Raw genomic sequence first — 26,550 nt, forward strand, 5'->3', positions numbered from 1 at the left:
GGAGTTTTTTTGCATGGGTTTGACAACAGTCAGTGTGTAGGGAGCAACAAAAGATGAGCTGTGACGTGGAAAACCAAGCAGGTGGGAACCCACCTGAGACAATCCAACAGAAACGTCCAGTGTCCTTCCTCCTGTAGTTTGTTGAGCTAGGTGTGTTTGGCCCGGGATTAGAAGCAAGGGTAGTGCGCAGAAAAGCAAACTACTATTCTTCTCCCACAGGCTTTGTGTTATGAAAAGAGAACTGATTTCTTCGCGCCATTCCTGGCCAGCAGCTTTCACCGTCAAACATCTTAATGTATTTATAACAGGCAGGTTACATTTCTTGCGATATATATTTTGTACAATCAAGTTGGATTTGTACAATAAATTGGGTTTCCTCATAAATCTTAAGTGATGAAATATTATGAAAATAGAAAAAGATCACATGAGAGAAAAGTCATATCATTGGTGATAGAAGAGGGAGAAAGTAATAAACTAATGAACTTTGGAGAGATAAAGAATCTCTAGATTCTACCCGCTGATCTGTTAAAAGCTGTTGCACACTATTTAATTTTTTCACAGCTACATTCACATGCATTTGCTCCTAGTATAGCCACCTAATAACTGACTAGTTTGTTGAAAGACACCCTCAGCCCCATAGAATGTACCACACCCCAAGTAAACGCTCACGTGAACTATGGAAAAAGGAAAAACGAAAGACACTTGCCCAGTGTCTTGAGAAAAGGTGGGAGGGATTTTTTTTAAAGCTTACCATGTGACCTTATTTGCCACATTTTTTCCATAGTGCTTAGACTTCCTCCCTGTTATTTCTTCCTTCTCCCTTCGTTTCCAGAAAAGGGGCCTTAGAGGAAGCCCGGCCCAGAGCTTCCTGGGACTGGAAGAGGGCAGCCTCGTTCTAGGCAGAGAGCATGAGACACAGAGAAGGAGAAGGCTTTTCGATGCTTCTGTTTTTGGAGTGCCTTCTCCGTCTGAATGAGAGGTTGAGAGATGGTGGGAAACCAGAATGGGTGCTTTTAAGACAGTTCCCTCTCCCTCTCTTCATGCGCGCTCTGGAAATAGCGTTGTTTCAGTTCTTGGTCTCATTTCTTCAGGCAATAGTAAAATCTCTGGTCATGAAAAAATAATGAGCATCATTGCCAGAAAACACTTGGAGATGGCCTAAAAGATCTACTTCCTGCCAGGCCCCTTAAACACCCTCAGGAGGGCTTTGAAAAAATGCGACTATTACTTCCCCGTCACTCTTCATGTCTTACGCGGTTGACATTCGTTCAGGTGGGGAGAGATGGACGGAGAGCGCTGTGCTGTGTCACAGGTGGCCCGCAGGCAAGAGCAGCCTGTGGGGATGCCCACCTAGGGGACAGGCTGGAGAGAAATGGATTATCTTTTGTCAATCATCTGTTGCTTTTTTCTTTATGGGAGAACATTTTTTTAAATTTATTTTCAGTTATAGTTGACATATAATATTACATTCGTTTCAGGTGTACAACATAGTGATTCAACATTTATATACCTTGTGATCACTACAATAAGCCTAGTATCTGTCACTGTACATAATTATTTATTATTGACTCTGTTCCTTAGGCTGCATATTACATCATCGCCATGACTTACTTTTCTAACTGGAAGTTTGTACTTTTTAAACTTCTTTTCCACCCAGCCATCTCTTGTCTGGCAACCATCAGTTTGTTCTCTGTATCCAAGACTTTGTTTCTGTTTTGTTTTGTTTATTTATTTGTTTTGGTTTTTGGACTCCACGTATAACTGAAATCGTATGGTATTTTTCTTTCTCTATCTGACTTACTTTATTTACACGATAGATCTATCCATCTTGTTGCAAATGTCGAGTTCATTCTTTTCAATGGCTGAATAATATTTCATTGTGTACATGTACCCTATCTTCTCTATCTATTCATCTATCAGTAGACACCTAGGTTGCTTCCATATCTTGGCTGTTACAAGTAATGCTGTAGTGAACGTATGGGGTGCATATATCTTTTTGAATTCTTGTTTTCCTTTTCTTTCGGATCAGTACCCAGGAGTGGAATTGCTGGATCATATGGTAGTTCTATCTTTAATGTCTTGAGTAATCTCCATAATGCTCATTGGCTGCATTCATTTACACTCCCACCAACAGCGCAGTAGGGTTCTCTTTTCTCCATATCCTCACCAGCACTTGTTACTTGTTTCTTCTTTACAATAGCCGTTCTGACAGGTGAGAGGTGCTATCTTGTTTTTTTGATTTGCATTTCCCTGGTGTTTAGTGATGTTGATTATTTCTCATGTGTCTCTTGGCTAGCTGTATGCCTCCCTTTGAGAAATGTCTATTTGGGTCCTTTGTTTTTCTTATGTTGAGCTGTGTTTTGGATATCCCTTATCTGATATATCATTTGTAAATATCTTCTCCCATTCAGCCGGTCGCCTTTTCATCTTGTTGATGGCTTCTTCCACTGTGCACAAGCTTTATTTTATGTAGTCCCATTTCTTTCTTTATTCTTTTATTACCCCTGCCTTTTAAAAGCGATGTCAGAGTTTACTGCCTATATTTTCTTCTGGGAAATTTATGGTTTAGATCTTACATTTAAGTTTTTAAACCATTTTGAGTTAAATTTGTATATGGTATAAGAAAGTAATCTAGTTTCATCTTTTTGCATGTGTCTGCCCAATTTTCCCAACACCATTTATTGAATAGACTGCCTTTACCCTCTTGTATGTTCTTGCTTCCTTTGTCCTAGATTAATTGACCATATGAGCTTGGGTTTATGTCTGGGCTCTCTGTTCTCTTCCCTTGACGTATGTGTCTGTTTGTGTGCCAGTTCCATGCCAATTACGATAGCTTTGTAGAATAGTTTGAAATCAGGAACGTGATACCTCTGTGGCTATTCAGGTCTTTTGTGATTCCATATAAATTTTAGAATTATTTGTTATAGTTTTTTGGGTTTTTTTGAATTCTGTTGATATTTTGTCAGATTAAATAATTGGTGTGGGTTTTTTTTTCTCTCCTTTAGGGGGTGACAGGTGCTTTGACAGTTTTGATGAAAGATGCAATAAAACCAAATCTGATGCAGACCCTAGAAGTAAGTGATTTTCTTTGTATAGAAATTGTTGAAAGTTTGCATTAATTGGATTGCTTGTGCGTCCCCTACAACATGAGTACTTCCAGCCAATATGAGCCCACAGGGAACATCAGAAGAATTTGGTCATCCAAAAAAATTAAAAGTGTACTTACAAATTCTTTAATATAATTCATATCTTGCCTAATGTAGTACTAATTGGCCAGAGTAAAAATTTAGAGATTCGATATCTTGTCTAATATTTCAGTAAGTTGTGTAGTTATGTTTACATGTTTTCTCTTTTGCTTTTTTTTTTTTTTTTTTTTTTTTTTTTTTTTTTTTTGCTTAATCTCTCATAACAATTAGGTTTTGAGATTTTTTTGTTTTTGTTTTCCCCAAACAAAACACACAGTAAATGGTGAAAAGGGTTTTCCAGGAAAGTATGCTGTACCCTGCTTTTATAAGAATGCTATTTTTGTATATGACTTTCCTGCTCTCGTCTTTATTGAACTTAAATTTCCTCATCAAAATACCTGTTTCATCCAGGGGTTTAGTCACTCGTCTTGCTCATATGCTGTAGTAATTGTCTAATTTCCTCCTCTTAGCTAAAGAGAGCCCAGGGTTTGGGTGCAGACAAGGAGGCAGTATTTGGGCCGGGTTGACAAAGCAGATGGTGGGGGTAGGGGTCTGGGAGATAGTGGTGTACTGGTAAGTGTTTTAACAGCCAGCTCTCTGGGTGAAAATGCCTAATTTGTAGCATTTGCCAATTTGGACAATTGTCTCACAATGGCCAATTTCTGGCTCCCTTCCAGAGGTCCCTGAACAATGGAGATGGGAGGCAATGCATGCCAGGAGTGGTGTGAACGTCTATTTGTCCTCAATCTGTAGTGGGACAAAGGGAGGTGAAGGTGGCCAGAGGGCAAGCGCATTGGGAAGACATATAACAGAAACACAAGCAAAATAACCATCCATTTATTCAGCTATTCAGCTGATACAAAGCTGAGTTTCAGTGTTCACTCTGCCATTCACTAACTGTGACCTGTGTTTTCATAATCTCATTCTCCCTTTTCTCTCATATAAAATGCTGAGAGTCCCAATGGCTCACATACTCCACCGATGCTTGCTGCTATATGATACCGTACACAGTTAAATACTGTTGTCTGAAAATTCCAGGGCTAATCCAAAGACATAAAACTATCTATCATGAGTGTGGCATTTCACTTTATCTACAGAAACACTTAGGAAAGCAACTCAGTAACTTCACCCCGACGTTCCTTCCTTCCTTCAAGAGCCCTTGCTTCTTCTGGCCTCTGACCCCACCCTCCTGGACCTGCTTTTTTTTTTTTTTTTTTTTTTTTTTTAATATACTTTATTGGTTTTTTACAGAGAGGAAGGGAGAGGAATAGAGAGTTAGAAACATTGATGAAAGAGAAACATCGATCAGCTGCCTCCTGCACACCCCCTACTGGGGATGTGCTCGCAACCAAGGTATATGCCCTTGACCGGAATTGAACCTAGGACCCTTCAGTCCGCAGGCCGATGCTCTATCCACTGAGCCAAACCAGTTAGGGCCTCCTGGACCTTCTTGATGGCCTCTCCTCCCTCTCCCCCGTTCTCTTTTGGCTCAGCCCCTGAATGTCAGGAGGCCAGAGCCCTCACTTCTCCAGCTGTGCTCTCCCGGGTTACCAGCCATACGATGACCCCACGCTCTGGTTCTCAACCTCCTGACCTCAGAATTCCAGATTTGGAGGTACAGTTACCAAGAGCCACTTGAGTGGGTGAAAGGCATTTCAAACTTAACAAATAAGATCTTTGATTCCCAACCACCTCCTACATCCTCCCAACCTGCTCCTCCCCCCAAACCTGGTCTGTTAGCGGTTCAAGCCAAAAACCTAGAGATCATCTGGAGATCCCCCTCCCTCCCTCACCTTGCCTCCCTGCCTCCTCCCTGCCTCAGCTACCAGCGTGCCCACCTGTCACACCGCCAACTGGTCTCACTTTATTTTTATTTTTTATTTTACTAGCTACATTTTAAGAAGCCTCATATATCGGATGATGCAGATATAGAATATGTTCATCTTTGTAGAAAGTCCATTTGGACAAAGCTGTTATAGGGCTCTGGCAAGCAAATGGGTAATTGACTTGAAATGTCTGAAAAGTCCATTATGGAGAATATCTATAGCTTTGTCATCATGAGGAACCAAGACAGTCCCTGCATGACTTTCCAAAGTGTTCTGTATATAAAGTGAAATGCCACGCTCATGATGGGTAGTCTGATATCTTCGGGTTTTCAGACACCGTTTTTAACCGTGTAGGTATCCCATGGCGGCCAGCATCGGTGGAGTGTGTGAGCACATGTGTCTGTCTGAAGGTCTAACAAAGAAAATGTACACATTTTCCCACTCAAACTCCATCCTGGGGGTTCCAAAACCAGGGCTCCAGTACTGATTAACATACTGTGTGGCCTTCAACTGTAAATGAGAAGTAAAATGCTGCTGATCCAGTTCTTAGGGTGGCTATATCAGGACTGTTAGGTGTTTATGCTGATCCAGCCACACCCTGTCTGTCACCTGTGCCCCTTGGAGACCAGTGCCCGTGCTTCTCAGACAGATGGCCCCATCAGGGTTGCAGCGCGGAAAGGAGTGAGGGCGGCTGCCCACCCAGGGAGGCAGCCTGCGACCTTGTCCTTGCGAAACGTCCCCACGCCACTCTCTTACTCAGCGAGCCACGTGCGGGGACTGGCGAGGTCAGGAGGTGACGGAGACTCTGTCTTTTAAACAGCGTTTTCTTCAGAGCACTTGAAAGGTTTTTCTAGACAGGAGTGAGAAATCAGACATAGACAGAGGTACACGGGTAGATGGAGACACTGAACCCACGTCTGTACACATATCTACCAACGTGTGTGTTTGGGTTTCATCATCCCGACTTTATGTCCACACACATGTGTATGACCTTCTCAGGACCCGGTTAGTGTCCCTCCTGAGGACTTTGGGGGGGAAAGTACACAGAGAGCTCACAGACTGGCTTTGAGAAACTGCCTTCTTCGTTCTGAGAGACGGCTTTTCTCTCGCTTCCCCTCTTCCTGCTTCGGTGCGGCTTTCTCAGCTTGGAAGATGGTCAGCCAGCAGCCCGTCGCGGTGCGTGGGAACTTTCCGGGGCTGGCAGCCCCCGTGCCCGCGCTCCACGCCCTGTCTCCCCACGCCCGTGAGCGGGCAGCCTGTTTTCACAGGTGGAGCTCCGGCTGCGCGTGCACAGGCCCCGGTGGCCCCTGGGCCCTGAATAAAACCCGAGCACCTGACTGCGTGTGGATAAACACGCTCTTCTAGGTGCGGCTACGGTCTGTTCTCATCAGCAACGGAAGCTATAGGACAGGCATTAAAAATAAATGCACAGACAGATTCTCGTTCAAAGAATTAACATGTAATGGTTGCGCGATTTTTTTTTTTTTTAATATATTTTATTGATTTTTCACAGAGAGGAAGGGAGAGAGATAGAGAGTTAGAAACATCGATGAGAGAGGAACATCGATCAGCTGCCTCCTGCACATCTCCCACTGGGGGATGTGCCCGCAACCCAGGTACATGCCCTTGACCGGAATCGAACCTGGGACCTTTCAGTCCGCACGCCGACGCTCTATCCACTGAGCCAAACCGGTTTCGGCGGTTGCGCGATTTTTAACATGGAAGACAAACAATGAAAGTCTTAAAACAGGATTTTTAAAAATCAGAATAACAAGCTTATAATTGTGAACGTAAAAATGTTATAGTTCCTTATCATTGCAAATATAATATCCTTATGTAGTTGGCCTGACATGAATCAAATGGATTTTTTTATGCTTGTTTTGGGTTTTTCTTGAACTGATTAATTTCTTAAATAAGCCTCTTAGACCATCAGAGTCTAATCCCATTTTTTTTTAAAGAAAACACAATGTAAAGTAATGTTAAATAATGTAAGGCATTTACTTCACAGTCACTGAGGCAGCTAACACAGTGGCTTATCAAAATTACCGTAGGAAATAACTGGCCCTCGGCGCCTTTTCTCCTTGGTTCAGCATTAAATGTAGAATTAACACCGTTCCAGGATACGTAAGGAACTTGGACCTTTGAAAGACTCGGGGCTTTTTAAGCTTTCTTTGTGAGAATTTGTGCATTAGTCTTGTAGTTTGAATAAAAGCAGGATGGCTGAAGTGAGCCTTCTCAGTACCCAGCAGTCTGGCCCACCTCGTGTGGCCTTCCATTTGTCTCTGGGGATTTTCATTTGTTCTTCTGCTTCCACAGGGGACGCCCGTCTTTGTGCACGCTGGTCCCTTTGCTAACATCGCCCATGGCAACTCTTCCGTGCTGGCTGATAAAATTGCCCTGAAACTAGTGGGTAAAGAAGGATTTGTAGGTAAGTCGTTTCTTTTTAATGTAGTTGTTGTAGGACATTTGAAATCTAAAAGGTGATGACTGGAGTGGAGTGGAACTCACACGGACTTGAGATGTGTTCTTTAGACCTACCTGCCTTTCAAAGAGGGTCCCAGTACTGGAAAAGCCCTGTGGGCTGGGCTGCACTGGTGAAGTGATCTCGTGGTTGAACCATGGGTTCTGACGTCAGATGCATGTGGGTTTGAGTGTCAGCTCTGATACTTTCTGGCTCAGAGACCTCAGGCACATTTTAGGGACCTCAGAGCCTCGATTTTCTCATCTGTAAAATGGTGACCACAATATTGTATCAAGCCTTATAGAGTTATTGTGAAAACTAAAGGAGGTTATTCATTCAGCAGATACGGAGCACCTACCACTTACAAGGCATGCGACTTAGACCTGAGGCCACGGTGCCGAGGACACAAGCTCAGCCCTGCCCTCTTGGGGTGTCCTGTCTGGTGGCGTATATCATCTAGCAGGAGGGGGTGTTCATTCCATCTCAGCTACTATTAGCAGTAATAGTACATTAACAACTTAAAATTAAATTGAATCTGAATGTGTCTTTGGTGGCCTGATGGAGGAAAGAGTTCCCAGCCAATACACTTGGGAGTTTTAACTGGTAGAACTTCACATCTTCGCTGTTGTCAAACTCTCCTTTGTGGTACCTGTTTCTCTTGGGCTTTTGTTGGATATTCCAGCCAGAAAGAGGGGGCAATGGCCATCGAGATGGCACAGTGCGTGCCAGATCCCATCCATGACATTCAGGCTGTGACAAAACAAAAGACAAAACAGCAGGGCTTCATGGAATGACACCTTAATTTGACATGGAGGGATTACAATGGCAGGTTGCACAGGCCCACGGGTAATTTCCATTCACCACCTGAGTGCCTCCCATCACCGAGTCCAGCAGTTGCTTCTTTCACACCAGTCCTCAGCCTGGTGTCCAACTCAGAAGTGGGTTATTGTACTAGAAAGGATTCCACAGGACAAAAGGACTTAGCTGTGCACCTTTACACTCAGCCATGCGGAAGGCCATTCAGGGCTGTTGAGCCTGCTGCAGGCATTCCTTGTAGGCCATCAGGAGCAGAGGAGGGTGTGTATAGCTCATTCCTCAAAGGTCTGTGCTGGACGGCCCTCGTGCACTTTGCTTCTTCGGTACCGCGTCCACAAGGAGAGTGGCTAGACATGCTGTCTCAATGGACTTGCTCGATCGATCACGGCGTAATTGGAGAGCTAATGGACAAGGAGGCCGGGCAGAGGCGGGCACCGCAAGGCTGGTGCTTTTGTGAAGTGGTGTTCTAATGCTTTCGCTCCACCAATAAAAGAACTTCTAGAAGAAAGCACTCCGTCTCATGCTGACAGAGCTCTGCCTCTGTTCCCATCCAATGCATATTTATGGAATATGTGTTACCGTGGCAAAGCATCTGTCAGGGTGTGTGCAGAACATAGCAGCTCTCCGCATGACCTTGGACAAGCCACCCTCTTCCAGCCAAGGTCCCTCACTCTCGGCAGAAGCCCTCTGGGCAGTATCTCTTTTATACATGCCTGCTGCTTCCACAGCTGGTCTCCAGGTACCACAGACCTTTGACCTCTGACCTACCTTTGGTGGGAGTGCAGCTGTGCCGCTCACACGACCCTGACCCTCTGTTGTGCCGTGGGCTGTAAACTTCCCTTTATCTCCCTCCCTCTCCCCATTCCTCACCCTTCACCACGGAGGCCCCTAAGGCAGAGACGCACTGTGCCTCCCAGGTCTCTCCTCTAAAGCCCCCCTCCCCTCACCAGCTGGAGGCCAGAGTGGGGCTGGTGATGGGGACAGTGGCCTTTGAAGACGTCCTTTCCTGGCTTCTGACCTTGTCAACCCCTTTGAAACCTCAAGGTGGCTGTTGGGCTAACGGATGCAAAATTTATTTTCAAACGATTTCTTTGCCAATAAGCAAGTGGCACCATTTTGAAGCCTAAAATAAAGTGGAACCCAAAGAGCCCCGTTTTAAGGTCCTTCTGCAGGATTTGAGTGCAGGGGCACGCGTGTATCTGAAGCGTGAGGAGAAATGTCTGTCCTTAGGAAAGTCATTGTTTATAGGCGCAGACCCAAAAGATTGATAATTTGGGTTACATTAAGGAAATACATTATGTATGATAAAGGATGTTAGGTTAAAAAGCAAGTGACAGGTTGGAAGAAATCATTTACAAAGGCAATAGACACATGAACAGCATCCAGAATATACAGGGGTGGGCAAACGCAGGTTTACGGTTGTGAATATGTGAAAGAGTTTATTCTCGTGTTATTTATTTGTTAATCATTGTGTTGCTGATTTGTATGACAGCTGTAAGCCTACTTTCCCCCACCCCTGTATAACTCACAAAGGGCTACAGACTGATAAGAAACAAAACAAATACTCCCAGAAAATGGGCAAAAGATTGGAAAAGGTAGTTCACAGAACAAGAGCAATCTGACAGAATTTCCGGGTAGAACTTCAAAAGAGAAAATGATGTAGCCCTTTCACTTCTCTGTAATACCCGGAAAATAAATAATTGAAAATATGTTTAGGTCATTGAAATAACTTACCTCAGGACATATTTATTGAGCTGCTGCTGTATGTCAGGTAATACATGGCCGGAGCCAGGAATTGAAGATGATTGAGACACGTTTCCCAGCCCACAGTCATTTACAATGGGGAGGGAGACAGGCCTGCAAGCAGACCTTCAAAATGGCGAGTCCGATGCACTTAGGAGATGAAGGACCACATTGATTAACTAAGAACCTTAGGAGATGGGGCGCGTCTCGTAGATAGAATTTTCCCCACACTCCGGGTTTAATCTAGTGTTCTGTTCCATCCCAACACACATAAGGAATTAGTTTGTCTACTCTACAGTAATTACTCCAAGATAATGGCGTCAGTATTCCATTTAGAAACAGAGTAAAGTTTATTTCATTAATTGCAGAAACTTGTCAGACAAGAGCAGAAGGCGCCATGAGAATCTGGGCGAGTGCTGTGGTCACTGATTTCTGTTTCTCCTTCTTCCGTCAACAGTCCTCGGGGATCCACTCGCTTCATTTACTGCTGTCAAGGCAAAACATTGCTTTGGCATCAAACCCCAACCATGTGTTATTTTTAAGGAAATAAAGAAAGAAAAGAAAAGAATAACAACATTGAGTTCCTAGGTTTTTAAAACTTATCTCATATTTAAACTATTTGCAGGGATTTCAAGCTTACCCATGAACATTAGTTTTTAAAATTTATTTTCTGTTCCATAAATTTGGTTTTGCTTCCAGTTTTGAAAGAATACCTTGCCCTCCTTCTGGAATGCAGCCTACATTATTTTTTTTTTAATATATTTTATTGACTTTTCACAGAGAGGAAGGGAGAGGGATAGAGAGTTAGAAACATCAATGAGAGAGAAACATCGATCAGCTGCCTCCTGCACATCTCCCCCTGGGGATGTGCCCGCAACCCAGGCACATGCCCCTGACCGGAATCGAACCTGGGACCCTTCAGTCCGCAGGCTGACGCTCTGTCCACTGAGCCAAACCGGTTTTGGCGCAGCCTACATTTTTAAAAAAGTATATTTTTATTGGTTTCAGAGAAGAAAGAAGAGGGGGAGAGAGAGAGAAAGAGAGAAACATCAATGATGAGAGAGAATCATTGATATGCTGCCTCCTGCATGCCCCACAATGGGGATTGAGCCCGCAACCTGGGCATATGCCCTGACTGAAAATCAAACCGTGACCTCCTGGTTCATAGGTCAATGTTCAACCACTGAGCCACTCCGGTCAGGCCAGTCTACATTTTTATAGCCAGGGGTTTCTTAACCGATGATCACCAGTCACCCCCTCCCATAATTAAATGCATAATTATATGAGTGTATGTACTTTTTTAAAAAAAACAGAGTTAAGCTCCACAATTCTCATTAGATTCTCAAAAGAAGACATTCATGCCTCAAAAAGATAAAAGGCCAGGGCCTACATCTCAGGCCCTAATGGGCGCGGCATGCTGCTTCACCTTACCTTCTATGGGGATCCATGCGAAGATCGGGTGCCTTTCAGCTTCCCGTCCACATTTGACCTTGAGCACTCCCATCCAAAGTGCATGTCAAGAAGTTACCTCCTGGATTGCGTCTTCTTGCTAACTAGACAATCACATGGTCCTAGGCTGGGTTCCCCTGGTGCTGCCTGGGTACATGAGTGTAAACAGATGAGGTGGCAGAAGAGAAAGATTAGGCCCGTCCCCAGTCACGCACCAGGCTTGGCCCTGAACATTCAGGATTAGGATTTAGTGATCAGAAGGAGTAGCCATAGCAGTTCTCAGGCAAACTGAATAGGCTTAGGAAGTACAACCTTGTTAATATCTCCATTATAACAGCTCCTCTGAGCTTCAGACCTGTGCTAAAGCCATCCCAGACTTGCTCACTTAATCCTTAAACAGTTCTGTTGTTCTCCCCGTTTTCCAGATGATGCAACCGAAGCCTGAGTCATGGTACCCGTCGTCTGCCATGGCTCAGCCTGAGTGCGGGGATGCGCCACGGCCTCCCCGGTGCAGAGAGAGGATCTGTTGGCTCTTCCGCCTGCAGTAACTTTCCCATCTCTCTCTCTCTAGTTCCCAGCCACTCCCAGAAAAAATAATTCGTTTCAGATGACCTGTCTACAGCAGATGGTCACATTTAGAAATTGTACCAATATAATTATATTGTGCCAATATATAGTAACATGTGCCAACAGTCGTGGGATACGTTGAGGTGTTTTTTGTTTTTTTTCTTCTGACTACTTTAAAAGATCCTTTTCCCTGATATATTGCTAATAAAGGCTGTCTTACTGAGTCACAGGCTGACTGCTCTCCCTGCTGCTCCCCCACCCCACCCCCTTTTGCAAACAGCTTTAAATCTTTCCACTTGGACTTCGGGACTCTGTGCTGGTGGTTACACCCTGTCCTCTGTTCCCATTTTTATTGTTAGGCAGATTTACATATGCCTTTGTTTCGGTAGGAGAGAACCAAACTAAGCATTCCTGTAATTTCATCCACCCTTTAAAAAAACCCAGTGTCCAGTGACGGTCCAGCTTTCGAAGCTCTCATTCTCCCAGACTTCACCCTGGTTACGTTACTTGGAAGCACTGATCTCAGCCCACACTCCATCATGGTTATACTCTCCGCTGATCACACTGGTAATATCAAGGATGAGAAGTGCAGAATTATTGGAGGTCCTGGCTGAAGGTCACATGCTAAAGTCCAGGAGACCACTGAGCACCAGTAGTGGCTTGTACCCGCCCTGTTGAGGAAAGCCTAGTAAGAGGGGTTGTCTGTTACTGCCCCGGGGGTTCTGATTTCCCATCTTGCCAGTGCCCAGTCTCATTCTCCCCTCAGTGTCCCTGCTGGCCTGTATTCTGCCTCACCTTTCTCCTCCCTTTTGTAGGAGAATGGAGCCCTCCTTTCTTTCATCAGCTAGTCTTCTGCCTCCCTCACCCCTAACAAAAGGTGAAATATTCTGAGTATACAGTATTCCAGAAAGTACACAGATTAATATAGTGAACACCCAGGTTTCCACCACTCAGCTTTGTTAAAATCATAACATATTTCTGTGTGCTTTAGTTGTTTTTTTTTTTTTAAATTGTTTATTGTTGAAAGTATTACATATGTCCCCCCTTTTCCCCATTGACCCCCTCCTGCCTGCCCCCACACAACCTCCCCAGGCCTCTAGCACCCTATTGTCTGTGTCCATGGGTTATGATATATGTGTACAAGGTCTTTGGTTGATTACCTCTCACCCATGCACCCTCCTCCACCTTCCCTCTGAGTTTCCTCACGCTGTTCCATGCTTCCATGTCTCTGGATCCACTCCATTCATCAGTTTATTTTGTTACTTAGATTCCACATATGAATGCGATCATGTGACACTTGTCTTTCTCTGATTGGCTTATTTCACTTAGCATGGTACTCTCTAGGTTCCTCCATGCTGTCTCAAAGGGTGAAAGAGTTTTCTTTTTTACTGCTGCATAGTATTCCATGGTACAAATGTACCACGGCTTTTTTATCCATTCACCTGCTGATGGGCACTTGGGCTGTTTCCAGATCTTAGCTATTATAAATTGTGCTGCTATGAATATAGGGGTGCATACGTTCTTTCTGATTGGTGCTTAGGGTCTCTTAGGATATATTTCTAAAAGTGGAATCACTGGGTCAAACGGCAGTTCCATATTTAGTTTTTTGAGGAAACTCCATACTGTTTTCCATAATGGCTGCACCAGTTTGCATTCCCACCAGCAATGTGCTAGGCTTCCCTTTTCGCCACATCCTTGCCAACACTTGTCATTTGTTGATTTGTTGATGGTAGCCATTCTGACAGATGTAAGGTGATACCTCATTGTCATTTTAATTTGCATGTCTCTGATGATCAGCGACTTTGAGTGATATTTTCATGTCTCTTGGCCATATGTATGTCCTCTTCGAAGAAGTGACTGTTTAGGTCCTTTGCCCATTTTTTAATTGGATTGTTTGTCTTCCTTTTGTTGTATGAGTTGCTTACATATTTTGGATATTAATAACCCTTTATCAAATGTGTCATTGCCAAATATATTCTCCCATACAGTGGGCTCTCTTTTTGTTTTGTTGATGGTTTCTTTTGCTGTGCAGAAGCTTTTTATTTTGATTTAGTCCCTTTTGTTTATTTTCTCCTTAGTTTCCTTTGCCTCAGGAGATGTATCTGTAAACATATTGCTATGAGAGATGTCTCAGATTTTGCTGCCTATGGTTTCTTCTAGGATCCTTATGGTTTCATGACTTACATTTAAGTCTTTTATCCATTTTGAATTTATTCTTGTGTATGGTGTAAGTGGGTGGTATAGTTTTTTTTTTTTTGCATGTATCTGCCCAATTTTCCCAACACTGTTTATTGAAGAGACTCTCTTGACTCCATTGTATGCTCTTGTCTCCTTTGTCAAATATTAATAGAGCATAATGGCTTGGATCAATTTCTGGGTTCTCTGTTCTTTTCCATTGATCTATATGCCTGTTCTTGTGCCAGTACCAGGCTGTTTTGATTATAGTGGCTTTGTATATAACTTGAAATCTGGTATTGTGATTCCTCCAACTTTGTTTCTCTTTCTCAAAATTGCTGCAGCTATTCGGGGTCTTTTTTTATTCCATATAAATTTTTAGAGTACTTGTTCTAGCTCAGTGAAATATGCCATTGGTATTTTAATCGGGATTGCATTGAATCTGTAGATTGCCTTGGGTAGTATGGACATTTTAATGATGTTGATTCTACCAATCCATGAACACGGTATATTCTTCCACTTGTTTTTATCTTCTTCTGTCTCTTGTTTCAATGTCTTAGAGTTTTCCAAGTACAGGTCTTTTGCCCCCTTGGTTAAGTTTACTCCTAAATATCTTAAATTTTTTGTTGCAATGGTAGATGGTATTGTTTGTTTTGTTTCTCTTTCTGAGAATTCATTATTGATGTATTAAAAAGCCATCGATTTTGGGGTGTTGATTTTGTATCCTGCTACATTACCAAATTCATTTATTAAATCTAGTAGTTTTTGGTGGAGTCTTTAGGGTTTTCTATGTACAATATCATGTCATCTGCGAATAATGAGAGTTTTACTTCCTCCTTTCCAATTTGGATACTTTTCATTCTTCTTGTCTGATTGCTGTGGCTAGGACTTCCATTACTCTCTATATGTATAAGGCTAATATGCTAAGTGTCCGACTGTCCGACCGGTCACTATGACGTGCACTGATCACCAGGGGGCAGATGCTCAACACAGGAGCTGCCAAGCTGCAGTGACTTGTCAGCGGCAGGTCTCAGGTGATGCACCCGGAAACCAGAGAGGAGGGAGCCTGATTCCTCGTGGGGCCACGCGATTCCACCTTCAGCCGTGGGATTCCACCTTCGGCTGGGTTATGTAGTTGCTGGGGCACTGTTGCCCCGAAGCTGGTTTACTGCACACTTGCATTTGCGTTCCATGCCCTGTACGGCAACTTTACAGAGTGCCCTCTCGCACTCTGGGACCCCTCGGCGGGGATGTCAGAGAGCCGGTTTCGGCCCTATCCCCGCAGGCCAGGTCGAGGGATTCCACCTGCTGGAGGGGCCCCGCTCACTCTGCAGATGCTGGGGAGGGACTGTGGGAGGTTGGTTCCAGGGCATGTCCAGCCCATCTGGCCCAGTCCCACCCCGCCGGCCACCTTCTAATTAATTTCCTTTCAATGTGCATGAATCTGTGCACCAGGTCACTAATGGTGAATAAGATTGGTGAAAGCGGGCATCCCTGTCTTGTTCCTGTTCTTAGGCGAAATGCTTTTAGCTTTTTGTGCTTTAGTTTTTTATAGAACATTAGAGACAGAGTTGAGGTCCCCGTGAACTCCTCCCTGATCTTTTTCCCTTTTGTGCGTCTCTAGTCACCAGCATCCTGATTTGGGGGAAAGGCGTATCACTTCCGAGCATTCTTTTAGACTTTTATCACATACATATGCCTCCTCAAAAGACCTGCAGCCCTCTGACCACAGCACCAGCATCTTGGCAATTTTCACAGCACCCCAGGCCCAAAGAAATACCTAAGATGTCCCTTTACTAAGGGATTATGTCCAAACCACTTAATGGGTATCTATGTCCCAACACCTTAGTAGCTGTCTGAACAAAGGATGCATATAAACTGAAAGAAAATAAATTTCATTCTTAAATAGCCACCAGGACTTATTAATGAGATGTGTATCCTTTTTGGGTACTGCACAACTTCTCAGTCCTGGGATCGGCCACCACTTTGAACCTCGTTTCCTCTTCCGCGATGGCTTGGCACAGTTCTCGCTTCATCCTGCCGCAGCCACCAGAAACGTAGCTTCACAGATACATGATGTCACCGAAGGGCATGCAGAGCGGTGATGCTGAAACAGTGAACCGCCTCACACGAGTGGGACTCGCATTGTCACCAGATGTCAAGTGGTGCCGAGTTTCCCCCCAAAATTTAACACGTCCCATGGCTCCTTTGAGCTCAGAGCGCCCCGGGGTGCCTCTGCACATAAATTTGGGAACCACAGATATGCGGCATGTTTTTGTAATATTTTTAATACGTTTGAACATTTTATATGTTAATAAATGTGACTCTCGGCATTGTGCCGTAGCAGGGTCAGCAAACTTCTGCTGTCAAGGGCGAGCTAGTAAATTTCTTCGGCTCTGTGAGCCATAGTGTCTCTGTGCAGAAATTCCATTGCAAAGGCATAGATAAAGCATAGATCAAGCCTGCAGGAATGAGAGAGGCCGAGTTCCAGAAATTTTATTTATGGGCTCTGACATTTGAATTTCATACAGTGTTCACATGTGATGAAATGTTCTTCTGATTTGTTTTTAAACATTAAAAAAATGTTTTTTTGAAAGTTTAAATCCGCAGGCCATCATTTGCCAACCCTTGCTCTGGACCTTTGTATTTTGGTTCAGTGTTACATTTTTGCATGTATCCAAGTAGCTGTGACCAGAGAAACCTCAATTTTACCTGCCGTGTCGGCTTCCTTGGCATGTATGTAGCATGCGTGTTAGTGCATTCTTCATCGAAGGGCATTTGGATTCCTTCCAGAACTCTGGTCTTATAGGGAACATTCTTATTTTTGTCTCTGAGAATATGTGCAAAACGTTTTCTAGGGTCTATATTGAGGAGTAAAATTTGGGGAGTCATAAGTATGCTCCGAATCAACTTAATAGATAAAGCCAAATTGTTCTTCAAGATACCAGTTTCTGTCACCACCAGTTAGAATGAGATTTCTCATTTCTCCCCATTCTTTCCCCCATTTGTATTAGATTTTCAAAGTCGTGCCAATCTGATTGTAGTGAAATGGTATTTCATTGTAGTTGTAAGTGTAAGTATAGGTTTAGACATTTCAGGGCATTTATGAATTTCCTGGTTTGGGGGGGGGGGTGTCATTTATCTTTTTTCTTAACGAATTTATCTCCATTTTGTAATATATTCTGAATAGGAATACTTTGCCACTATGTGTTAAAAATATCTTCTTCCATGTGTGGTTTATCTTTCAAATGTGTTCATCATAGCTTTTCTCTTTCCAACCTTTTTTTTTTTTTTTTTTTTTTATGGTTTCTGCTTTTGGATTCATAAAATGTTGGCTCTTATATTTAGGTCTTTAATCATCTCAGAACTTAACGTTTGGTTTTGGTGACTCTTTTCCTTAATTCACACATTTTGTGAAATTTTTCTTCCCTAGTGATTCTTCCAGAGGTGGTTGTCAGCCCCAGCCATAAAAGGGGGGCCAAGAAGCCTCGGGGAATCTAAATCACTCAGGAACTCTGCTCCCCTCCTCCTGTGCCCCGGAGAGTTCAAGGCCAGTGCAGGTGGTGGTCAGCTGTTTACTGCTGGGACCTGCCTCTGGGATTGCTTTTAAAGCCATTCACCTTGGCAGTGTCAGGGACACCCTCTGTTCTGCCTCCCTAAGAAAGAGGAGCTTACAGGATGGTTTCTCTAGCTCTGCTTATCAGCTACAAAGATCAGGGCCCTTCTTCTAGAAGGGGTTCCACATGTTGCCTCTCCCTCCCTGACTCTTCATCTGTTATGCTCAGCATCACCCAGCAGTGGTGCCTGGTCTTTCTGGAGAAGTGAATACCTCTACTCTTCCTGCCCAGTTCTGAACATCTGCCAGAAGAGGTCCCTTGGCATTTTGCAAAGAATGGGTTGACCCTAGCTAGTTTTGCTCGGTGGTTAGAGGTCAGGGCACATGCCCGGGTTATGGGCTTGATCCCCAGTAGGCGGCGTGCAGGAGGCAACCAATCGATGATTCGCTCTCTCATCATTGATGTTTCTATCTCTGCCTCTCCCTTCCTCTCTGAAATCAATAAAACTGTATTTTAGAAATAATAATAATAAATAAAATGCTTTGCAGAGTTATCAGAAAGGAAGCAGGATACACTGGAACCCAGCAAATTCACAGGTACATATCTCCAGGGTATTTATCTCTCTCCCTGAGCCTTGCTCTACCCTGGAACACAAAAGCGTGGAAGAAATTTAAACATGACAATTGTTGAGAAACAATGCAGAGAATCTTTGCATTAAACAGTAAAATAAAAAACATATGGTCTTACATACAACTGGCATATTCCACATCTCAGATGTACTCTTGATGCCAAAAGGGTTGCTACCCAAACGTTAGGGAATTTGGCTCCTTATTTGGGAAATCCCATCTCTGCCAAAGGGAGAAAGACAGGAGGCAAGTCTTTTTGTGATTTTTTTTAAAAAGTCATTTATTTAGTATGCGCCACTTTTAGCCAAAAATACATAGAGTCCATATAATAGGTCCATTTAATGGAGCATCTGATTATACTTTAAATTTATTTGCTTTCATGAACGTGTTAGTAAATAACGCAGAACTTAACTGGGCAGCTTTTGTAAATGGATTTGCTTTGGTTGAATTTACAACCTGTCTTAAGTCAGAGAATATCATCAGGAGCCCAAGTCAAGAACTTTCATTAAAAAAAAACAAAACACTAAAGTAATTTGCATTATAATGTAACCCTTAAATTCCAACCAGTTCTCTTAAGGCAGTGGTTCTCAAACTTCCTAATGCGACAACCCTTTAATACAGTTCCTCATGTTGTGGTGACCACCAACCATAAAATTATTTTCATTGCTACTTCATAACTGTAATTTTGCTACTGTTATGAATCATAATGTAAATATCTGATATGCAGGATGTATTTTCATTGTTACAAATTGAACATAATTAAAGCATAGTGATTAATCATAAAAACAATATGTAATTCTATATGTGTTTTCCAATGGTCTTAGGCGACCCCTGTGAAAGGGTCGTTCGACCCCCAAAGGGGTCGCGACCCACCGGTTGAGAACCACTGTCTTAAGGGATCCTGAGACCTAAAGCTGACCTGTCTGTGATGTCTTCTGATATATTTTCTGTACATTGTGCAGAAAAACAAAAAGAAACAGCTTTTAACGTAAAAGTCTTTATTTTCTCACTGATGAAATACCAGGAAAAGCGTTTAGAATTTATAAAAATGATGTGGTATTGTGTCTTCTCTAACTTGCCCTTTTTGTTTAATATTAGGTTCCTAAGATTCATCCCAGGAGTTGCATCTCGCAGCTATGATGAGGCCACCATATATTTACCCATTCTCATGTCCACAGATATTTAGTAGGTTGTTTCCAGTTGCTGTGTGATAAACAATACATGCTCTAAAGAGTGACCATTCTCTTACCTTCTGGTGTGCTTGTGCCAGAGTTTCAAAAATTTCAAATATGTTGGTAACTCCCTACATGCACATAACGTAAAAACGGTTTCAAAAGGGGGAGAAGCATTTGCCTCTATTCTCCTTAGGGGCGTCTGTGAGCCCCCAGTCAGTGTCTCCGCTCCCCTCTGGTGCTCACTGGTGGCCAGGCTCACTTTTCTGCACTTGTGTCCATGGAGCAGACGGAGAATGGCAGGGAACAAGATGCTAAATGCAAATAACAACAATAACAACAACAACAACAACAACTTCCCCTCGGTAAAGCTGTCCTTTCATCCTTATAGAAGAATCAGAAAATCTTCAAAAGTAAAGAAAAAATGTCAGATCATTTCTAACGTCTCCATACAAAGATCATTCAGTCTTTGTTCGGATGGTTCCATACGTATGTGTGGCTTTCTTTTCATAGGACAGTTATAATCCTGTTGAGATGAGTTACTCAGCTTGATCTTGGGCACTTTGGTATAGAAAACAATGTACTGGCTGAACCTCAGTTTTTTGCAGACTCAATCTTAAAACATCCTCTGCCCTCCACCACCCCTCACCCACCAAGGTCCCCTTGTGATCTTCACTGTAGCTTCTAGAAGGTTCCACCGTCTTCATCTGTATCCCTGTCAACAACACTTCCTGCTGGCCTGCTTCAATCTGTTGTGTGGATGGATGTTCTCTTCAGTGCTCTCATGGTCAGTTCTTTTTCATTGGACAGGGCTTCTTCCCTCCCTTCCTTAAAGCACTTTCCCCACCTCAGCCTGTCCTCAACTCATCCCAGCACTGCTTCCTGCACAGCCTCTTTGGCTGGAGGGCCTTCTTCTCTAAACCCTGGTCTGCCCCAGGGCTCACCCTCGGACCCTTTCTCTTACCTCTGCTCCACAACGCGCCTGGCCATCTCTGCACTCTCTGCCTCTAGCCACGACCTTTCCTTGACCGCAGGGCTCGGATGTCCAGATGTCTCCCTGGACTTAAAAAATCCCTAGCCCATAATTTTGATCCCCTTTTGCTACCCAGCCTGCTTTCCCACCTCTCACAGAGACCAGCTACACCCTCTCCACTGGGAGCTGACAACCCATCCTCTCCGCGGCCCTCCTTTCTGTAAAGCTAGGGAACATGGCATGACTAACACCTAAGGCAACCTGACAGAAACGATGCATAGACACCACACAGGGCATTTCCTGGCACGGACCAGTCTTTGCTAGTAGTGACAGGCCTTGACTTTCTGTGAGGACCTGCTGGCTGCTTTATATGTGCGTGTACGTGTGCGGGCGTGTGTGTGTGTGTGCGTGTGTGTGGTAATGACCCTGGGACAGGGTCGCCCCATTTTACAGGTGAGGAGCGCAAGCATCAGTGTGAGTCAGTAGTTGCCCAGAGGTAACAACTAGTGTAGCAGCGAGCAGGAATTTGAACCTAAGCCCCTGACCCCAGGGCCTTGGCTCCTTGGCCACTTTCTAAATGTTTGCTTTCATTCCATATCATCATTCCTTAGCCCTCCCTGCTAGAGCTCGTAACAGGCACTAAATAACTGCCACTGCACAGCAGCTTACTGAATGACTCACCTACTGGTAAACGTGTGAATTCCCACTGGGCTTTTTATGGTGAATTTAGGCATATTTGCCCAATGGTTTGTTGAATCTATAGTTAAATAAATTTATTAAAAGAGTAATTAAATGAAAAGAGCAAAACATTTTGAAAAAAGTTATGAAAGGTATTTTGAACTTTGGGAATGTCTAACCTGACCTTGATTGTTTGCATTTACAAAATGCAAACTTATTTTCAATGAAGTATCTAGCCCATCTCTACTTAAGATTTATATATATTATTCTAGATAATAATGTGCTCATCATGTAGTTCTGGTTACCATCATAAAATGTGGAGTTAAAATAGGACCCTTGTCAAAACATTGTCTTGCAGAGATGAGTGCTATGAGAGTTAACATAAAACGATTTTAAAATGGGATCCAGAGGTTAAACTGGAGTCTTAACATTCATAAACTGCATAGCTTTCTGAAAAGTTTCTTTGAAAATACCCATTGCACAATGACTTTTAAATTCACATTGTATGACTGCCATCTTACCCCAGCGCAGCCAGAACTGTCAGCCTGAAAAGGGTCGAATGACCCTCACCAAACATAAACCATAGTTTAGAAAGTTGGAATGCGATGAGGTTGTCCTTAAGCTTTTAGCAATGTTTTCCTAATTACAAAATTACAATACTGTATTGCTGTTCTCAGACAAGGAAAACATGGTAGAATTTTGAGTGAGGACTATTGGGAAGCTGGTTGTTGCTAAGGAATGGAGGATCCTTTTGTGGACCTTTCCCATCTTCTCAGGGCCCGGGAAGAACACTGATTATTAGTGCTCTCTAAAAGTCTCAGGCCGGAGTGGCTCAGTTGATTAGAGTGTCCTATACACTGAAAGGTCATGGGTTCAATCCCCAGGTGGGGGATGTGTGGGAGAAAACCAATCAATGTTTCACTCTCACATCAATGTTTCTCTCTCTCTCCCTCTCCCTTCCTATTTCTCTCAAATCTAAAAGCATGTCCTTGGGTGAGGATTTAAAAAATGAATGAAAGTTTTGGTTGGCTAGTTGGATACAGTGCAAATATGTAAAACTCAATAGTTTTATATCAGCGTCAACCATAAATGTTGTTTTGACCATTAATGCTTTGATACAAATAATAACAAGAAAAAATTACCTATGATTTAAAAGTACTTGGGTATCCAGTTCAAAATGAAGCAGAGTAAAGTAACTTTCAGGATGAAAGGTTTATCTCAATGGGATGATAAAGAAATACCTCTCGCAGTAGAAGAATCTATAATAATAAAAGCATAATATGCTAATTAGGCTGGACATCCTTCCAGATGAAGCCAGGGCTGCGAGGGAAGCCTGGGTCCCAGGTGCCTACAGGCAGCCGGAGGGAAGCCGGTGCCGGCAACCAGGGGAAGGAAGGCCTACTCTTGCACGAATTTCATGCATTGGGCCTCTAGTTTAAACAGAATTGTGAAACAGAAACTGACAATCAGCCTCACACTAACTGGCAAAGCCCTTAAAGGCACAGTAATGTATTCAGGAACACAAGAATGCTTACAATCACCACTATATCCGTCATTATTCTGGAAGTCCAGGCCAATGTTGTAAAACAAGAACAATTACAGAATATAAATACTGGAAGGGAAGAGACAGATTTTTCATTTTTATGTGTAGTGATTGTATAACTAGAAAATGCAAGACATTTTAAGTAATAAAAGTTTTGGTTGGCTAGTTGGATACAATGTAAATATGTAAAAATCAATAGTTTTATATCAGCAATAAAGTCTGATGCTGTCATATGGAAAATATCCTATTTTTATGTGTCCCCAAGACTATAAATACCTAGGAATAAATGTAACAACAAATGAGCATATAGAAAGAAAGCTATATAAGTTTATTGGAAGACACAAAGCAAGACCAAATCAGTGGTGAAACACATACCATGTCTTTGGATGGGAATAATCAGTGTAAAACAATCATTATTCCTCTGTCTAACATGTAAATAACTATAAAATTACTATACCGGACCATGCCATACTATACTATGCTGTGCTACTCAGTACTATACTGTTATATAGTTGCCATAGAAGGTATGGAGGGAGATAAGTTTCCTGGTTAATATTTGCCTAGATTATAGAAGAATAAATTTATGAGGATAAACAAGGGAAAATTTTTTAAAATAAATAATAATAGATAATTTATCTAACTCTAGATATCAAAAGATCATACTGCCATAGTAGTAAAGAGGAACACACACAAAAACTGATGCCAGAAGAACACCCCAGCCCGGCTGGTGTAGCTCAGTAGTTGAGCGTCGACTCGTGCACCAAGAGGTCACAAGTTCTATTCCCAGGCAGAGCATATGCCTGAGTTGCTGGCTCATTCCGCAGTAGGGGCCATGCAGGAAGCAGTCAATCAATGTTGTTTCTTTCTGATTTATGTTTCTATCACTCTCCCTCTCCTTTCCTCTATCTCTAAAATCAATAAAAACATATTAAAAACAAAAAACACCCTAGAGTGTATAGACTATTTCATTATATGTAGAAATTAATAATTTGATACAGATGACATTTCAGATCAGTGGCGATGGATGGACTAATGATTAAATGATGCTCAGACATTTGGCTATTAATTTTAAAACAAACTGAAGAGTCATGTATCACAATATATTCAGAATAGAGAGAGATTAAATTTTTAATGTGAAATTAAAACTTGGAGCTTCCAGAAAAAAGTAAAAAAAAAGTTTAGTATTTATAACGGATTTATGTGATATATGGATAGGTGTTCATGAAATATAAAGTAAAAGAAATTAAGTTGCAAAACAAGGTTTATAATACATTTCTCATTTTAAAAATATGTAGTAAATATCTACTAGACTCAATGAAAAAGCATGAAAGAAGTATATCAAATGATTACTTATATTTATCTGTGGGAAATCGTGACTTTCTACTTTACTTATTTGGTATTCTATAAATTTTCAGTTAGTGTGTGTTACTTTTGTTTAAAAAAAAAAAAGGAAAAATTGATGTGAACAGTCTGAACTAGTGTGACACGCAGCGCGGGAGGAGCACTGGAGGTGGAGTGCGCAGGCCGAGCACACGAGTGTGGATGGAACCATGTTGGTGGGTTCGGGGGACGGTTTTACTGGAATGGGAGACGTGGGGAGATGGGTTTCACGGTTCCATGAGGTCATTTTGAAGGGGAATAAATGATAACCTGAGATGTTAGGCTTTCAATTGCTGGTGGAGATAAACTGACAGCTTTTAAAGAATGGTTCCAGGAAGGCTCTCTTGAGATGTCATTTGAGGCCAGCCTTGAAGAACACTAGCAGCAGCCGGTGAGGCAGGGCCGAGGTGGGAGAGAGGTCGTCAGCACGGGTCTGGCAGAGAAGACAGATGGGAGTTACTCTCCACGCCCTTCAGGGTCATGGTGGGGAGTCAGAATGGTTTCTAATCTGTGAGGCCGTCTAGAATGATTATGTAAAGAGTTGTTACCGGGACTCCACTTATAAATGGTGTTTCTTCCGGAAACACCCCCCCTCCCCCGCCATCAGATGGGTCCTTCCCTGAAGAGAGTGAGTGAGGGGGAGGAGAGGAGTGGGACCCCCTCCCCAGGATAGGGACCCATCAGCAGTTAGAGATGCGGCCGCTGCACCCCCTCTGGGCATGTCCAGCGGCGAGATCTCACTGGCGAGTGGAAAAGCAGGTTGTTGAATTCTGAGTACAGTCTAACACATTTCAAACACATGAAGCAACACTCTACTTCATTTATGTCTTTTACGCATGTGGAAGCGTGACCCAGGTCAGCACCAGGTTAATCCGAGCTGCTGGCTGTGGGAAGGCGGGAGGAAGCTGGGCTGGGGCCGTGCCTGGGAGACTGTGGCTCTGCGCCGTTTTACTTCTTTGGTGGCAAAATATTAGTGTTTGCTAGTTATGCATGGGGGTGGGGCGGCGGGGAGAAGGGACTCTGCGTCTGTAATTTAGGAGATGGCGGAGGCAGAGCCGTCGATGGGCAGTGGTCATTGGTATATGGCCAGGTCTTCACTTGGTGTAGGGCTAAGTCTGGAGGTCAGTAGCTCCGTTTGGTGGGTCAGGGGCATTCGGTTACTTCCTAGCAGGAGGGATGGTTTGCATATAGCTACCCACACCCTCCCATTTCCCTTGGGATGAGCAGCGGGGATGTGCACAGCAGCTGGCCTGGGTGATCAGGCCGACGGAGCCAGGACGAGGCTTGCTCTCTGCAAGCCGAGTTGAGAGAAATGAGCGAGGCCGTGAGATTTCTCGGGGTGCCCCTGGGAGCCGGCTTTCAGGGAACGTGAGGATGGCTTCTTCACCCTCTGAGTGCTCCTGTGCCACACTGAGATGTTCAGTTACATTCTAAAACCTGAGTTTTGTTTTGAATGTTCAAGCGTTGAGCACACAAACCTCCCGAATTTCAAATCCCAGGGATCTGAGTCCCTTGTTTTGATTCCCAGCCCCTTCTTTGTTTACCACACATTCACAAAGGAGGTAGAGGTTAGAGTGAGGACAGATCTGGAGCCCGGTGAGCAGGACACCTGCAGCCCTGCGCATGCGTCCTGTGCTGCTGCAATCTGGCACACGTGCTGGTCCTGCCGTCTTGGTTCAGTTCTGTCTGGAGCTTGTGGTCAGACACTCAGTCCCTTCCTGGCGCAGCTTTGAGGCACCAATTAGCGTTATGGCCACATCTCAGCCTTCAAAAGTGCAGCGTCTTCCTCAGCCAAACTGAGCAAGCCTCACATCTTTTCTAAATAAAAAACGTAACCTTGCCTCCAGCCCCAGAGTGACTGTTGTGCAGAGAAGGAAAGCACTGGGTCATGTTCAGATAATGAAAGGATAGAAATGGAAAATGCTATCATGTTTCTAAGTCGGCTCTAGTTTTACGAATGAGTCAGTTAGGATGATGTTCACTGACAAGTCAGAGCATCGGTGAAAAAAAGGTGACCCAAAGCAAATAGAAGTTTATTTCTCTGTCAGATCAAAGAAACCCACAGTAGGCAGCCTGGGCTGGGACAGCACCACCTCGATTATCAGGAGCTCTATGCTGCCTAGTCGTCCAGGATGGTTGCACAAGCCCCAGCCATCACATGTGAATCCCAGCCAGCAGAAAGGGGGAAGAAATACATTCTCCCTTTTCAGGAACCTTCCTCGAACTCCCATACAAAACTTCTGCTTATATCTTATTAATAACACTAGGGGCCCAGTGCATGAATTCGTGCACCTTTAAAGGAACTGTGGGCTGTGAGGCTGCGGTAGGCATAGGGGTGGGTCTCGGCCCATCTTCTGCGCCCTGCCCGGCCCCTCCCGCCGAGACCCCTGGTCACCTGT

The 26,550-nt window shown here is 43.5% G+C and overlaps 1 protein-coding gene across 1 annotated transcript in view; it reads left to right on the plus strand.

The window, feature by feature from the left end:
- The window catches only part of MTHFD1L (methylenetetrahydrofolate dehydrogenase (NADP+ dependent) 1 like), a gene marked incomplete at its 5' end in the record, with an annotated part of 167,228 nt that overhangs the window by 60,482 nt on the left and 80,196 nt on the right, over positions 1–26,550 (plus strand). The window contains 2 exons of the mRNA XM_081093670.1: positions 3,006–3,074; positions 7,328–7,439. Coding sequence (XP_080949796.1) covers positions 3,006–3,074; positions 7,328–7,439 — 181 coding nt within the window. The remainder of the gene's footprint in view (positions 1–3,005; positions 3,075–7,327; positions 7,440–26,550) is intronic.

The sequence above is a fragment of the Myotis nattereri genome (genome assembly GCF_964212035.1).
Source record: "Myotis nattereri genome assembly, chromosome: 6".
NCBI lineage: Eukaryota > Metazoa > Chordata > Mammalia > Chiroptera > Vespertilionidae > Myotis > Myotis nattereri.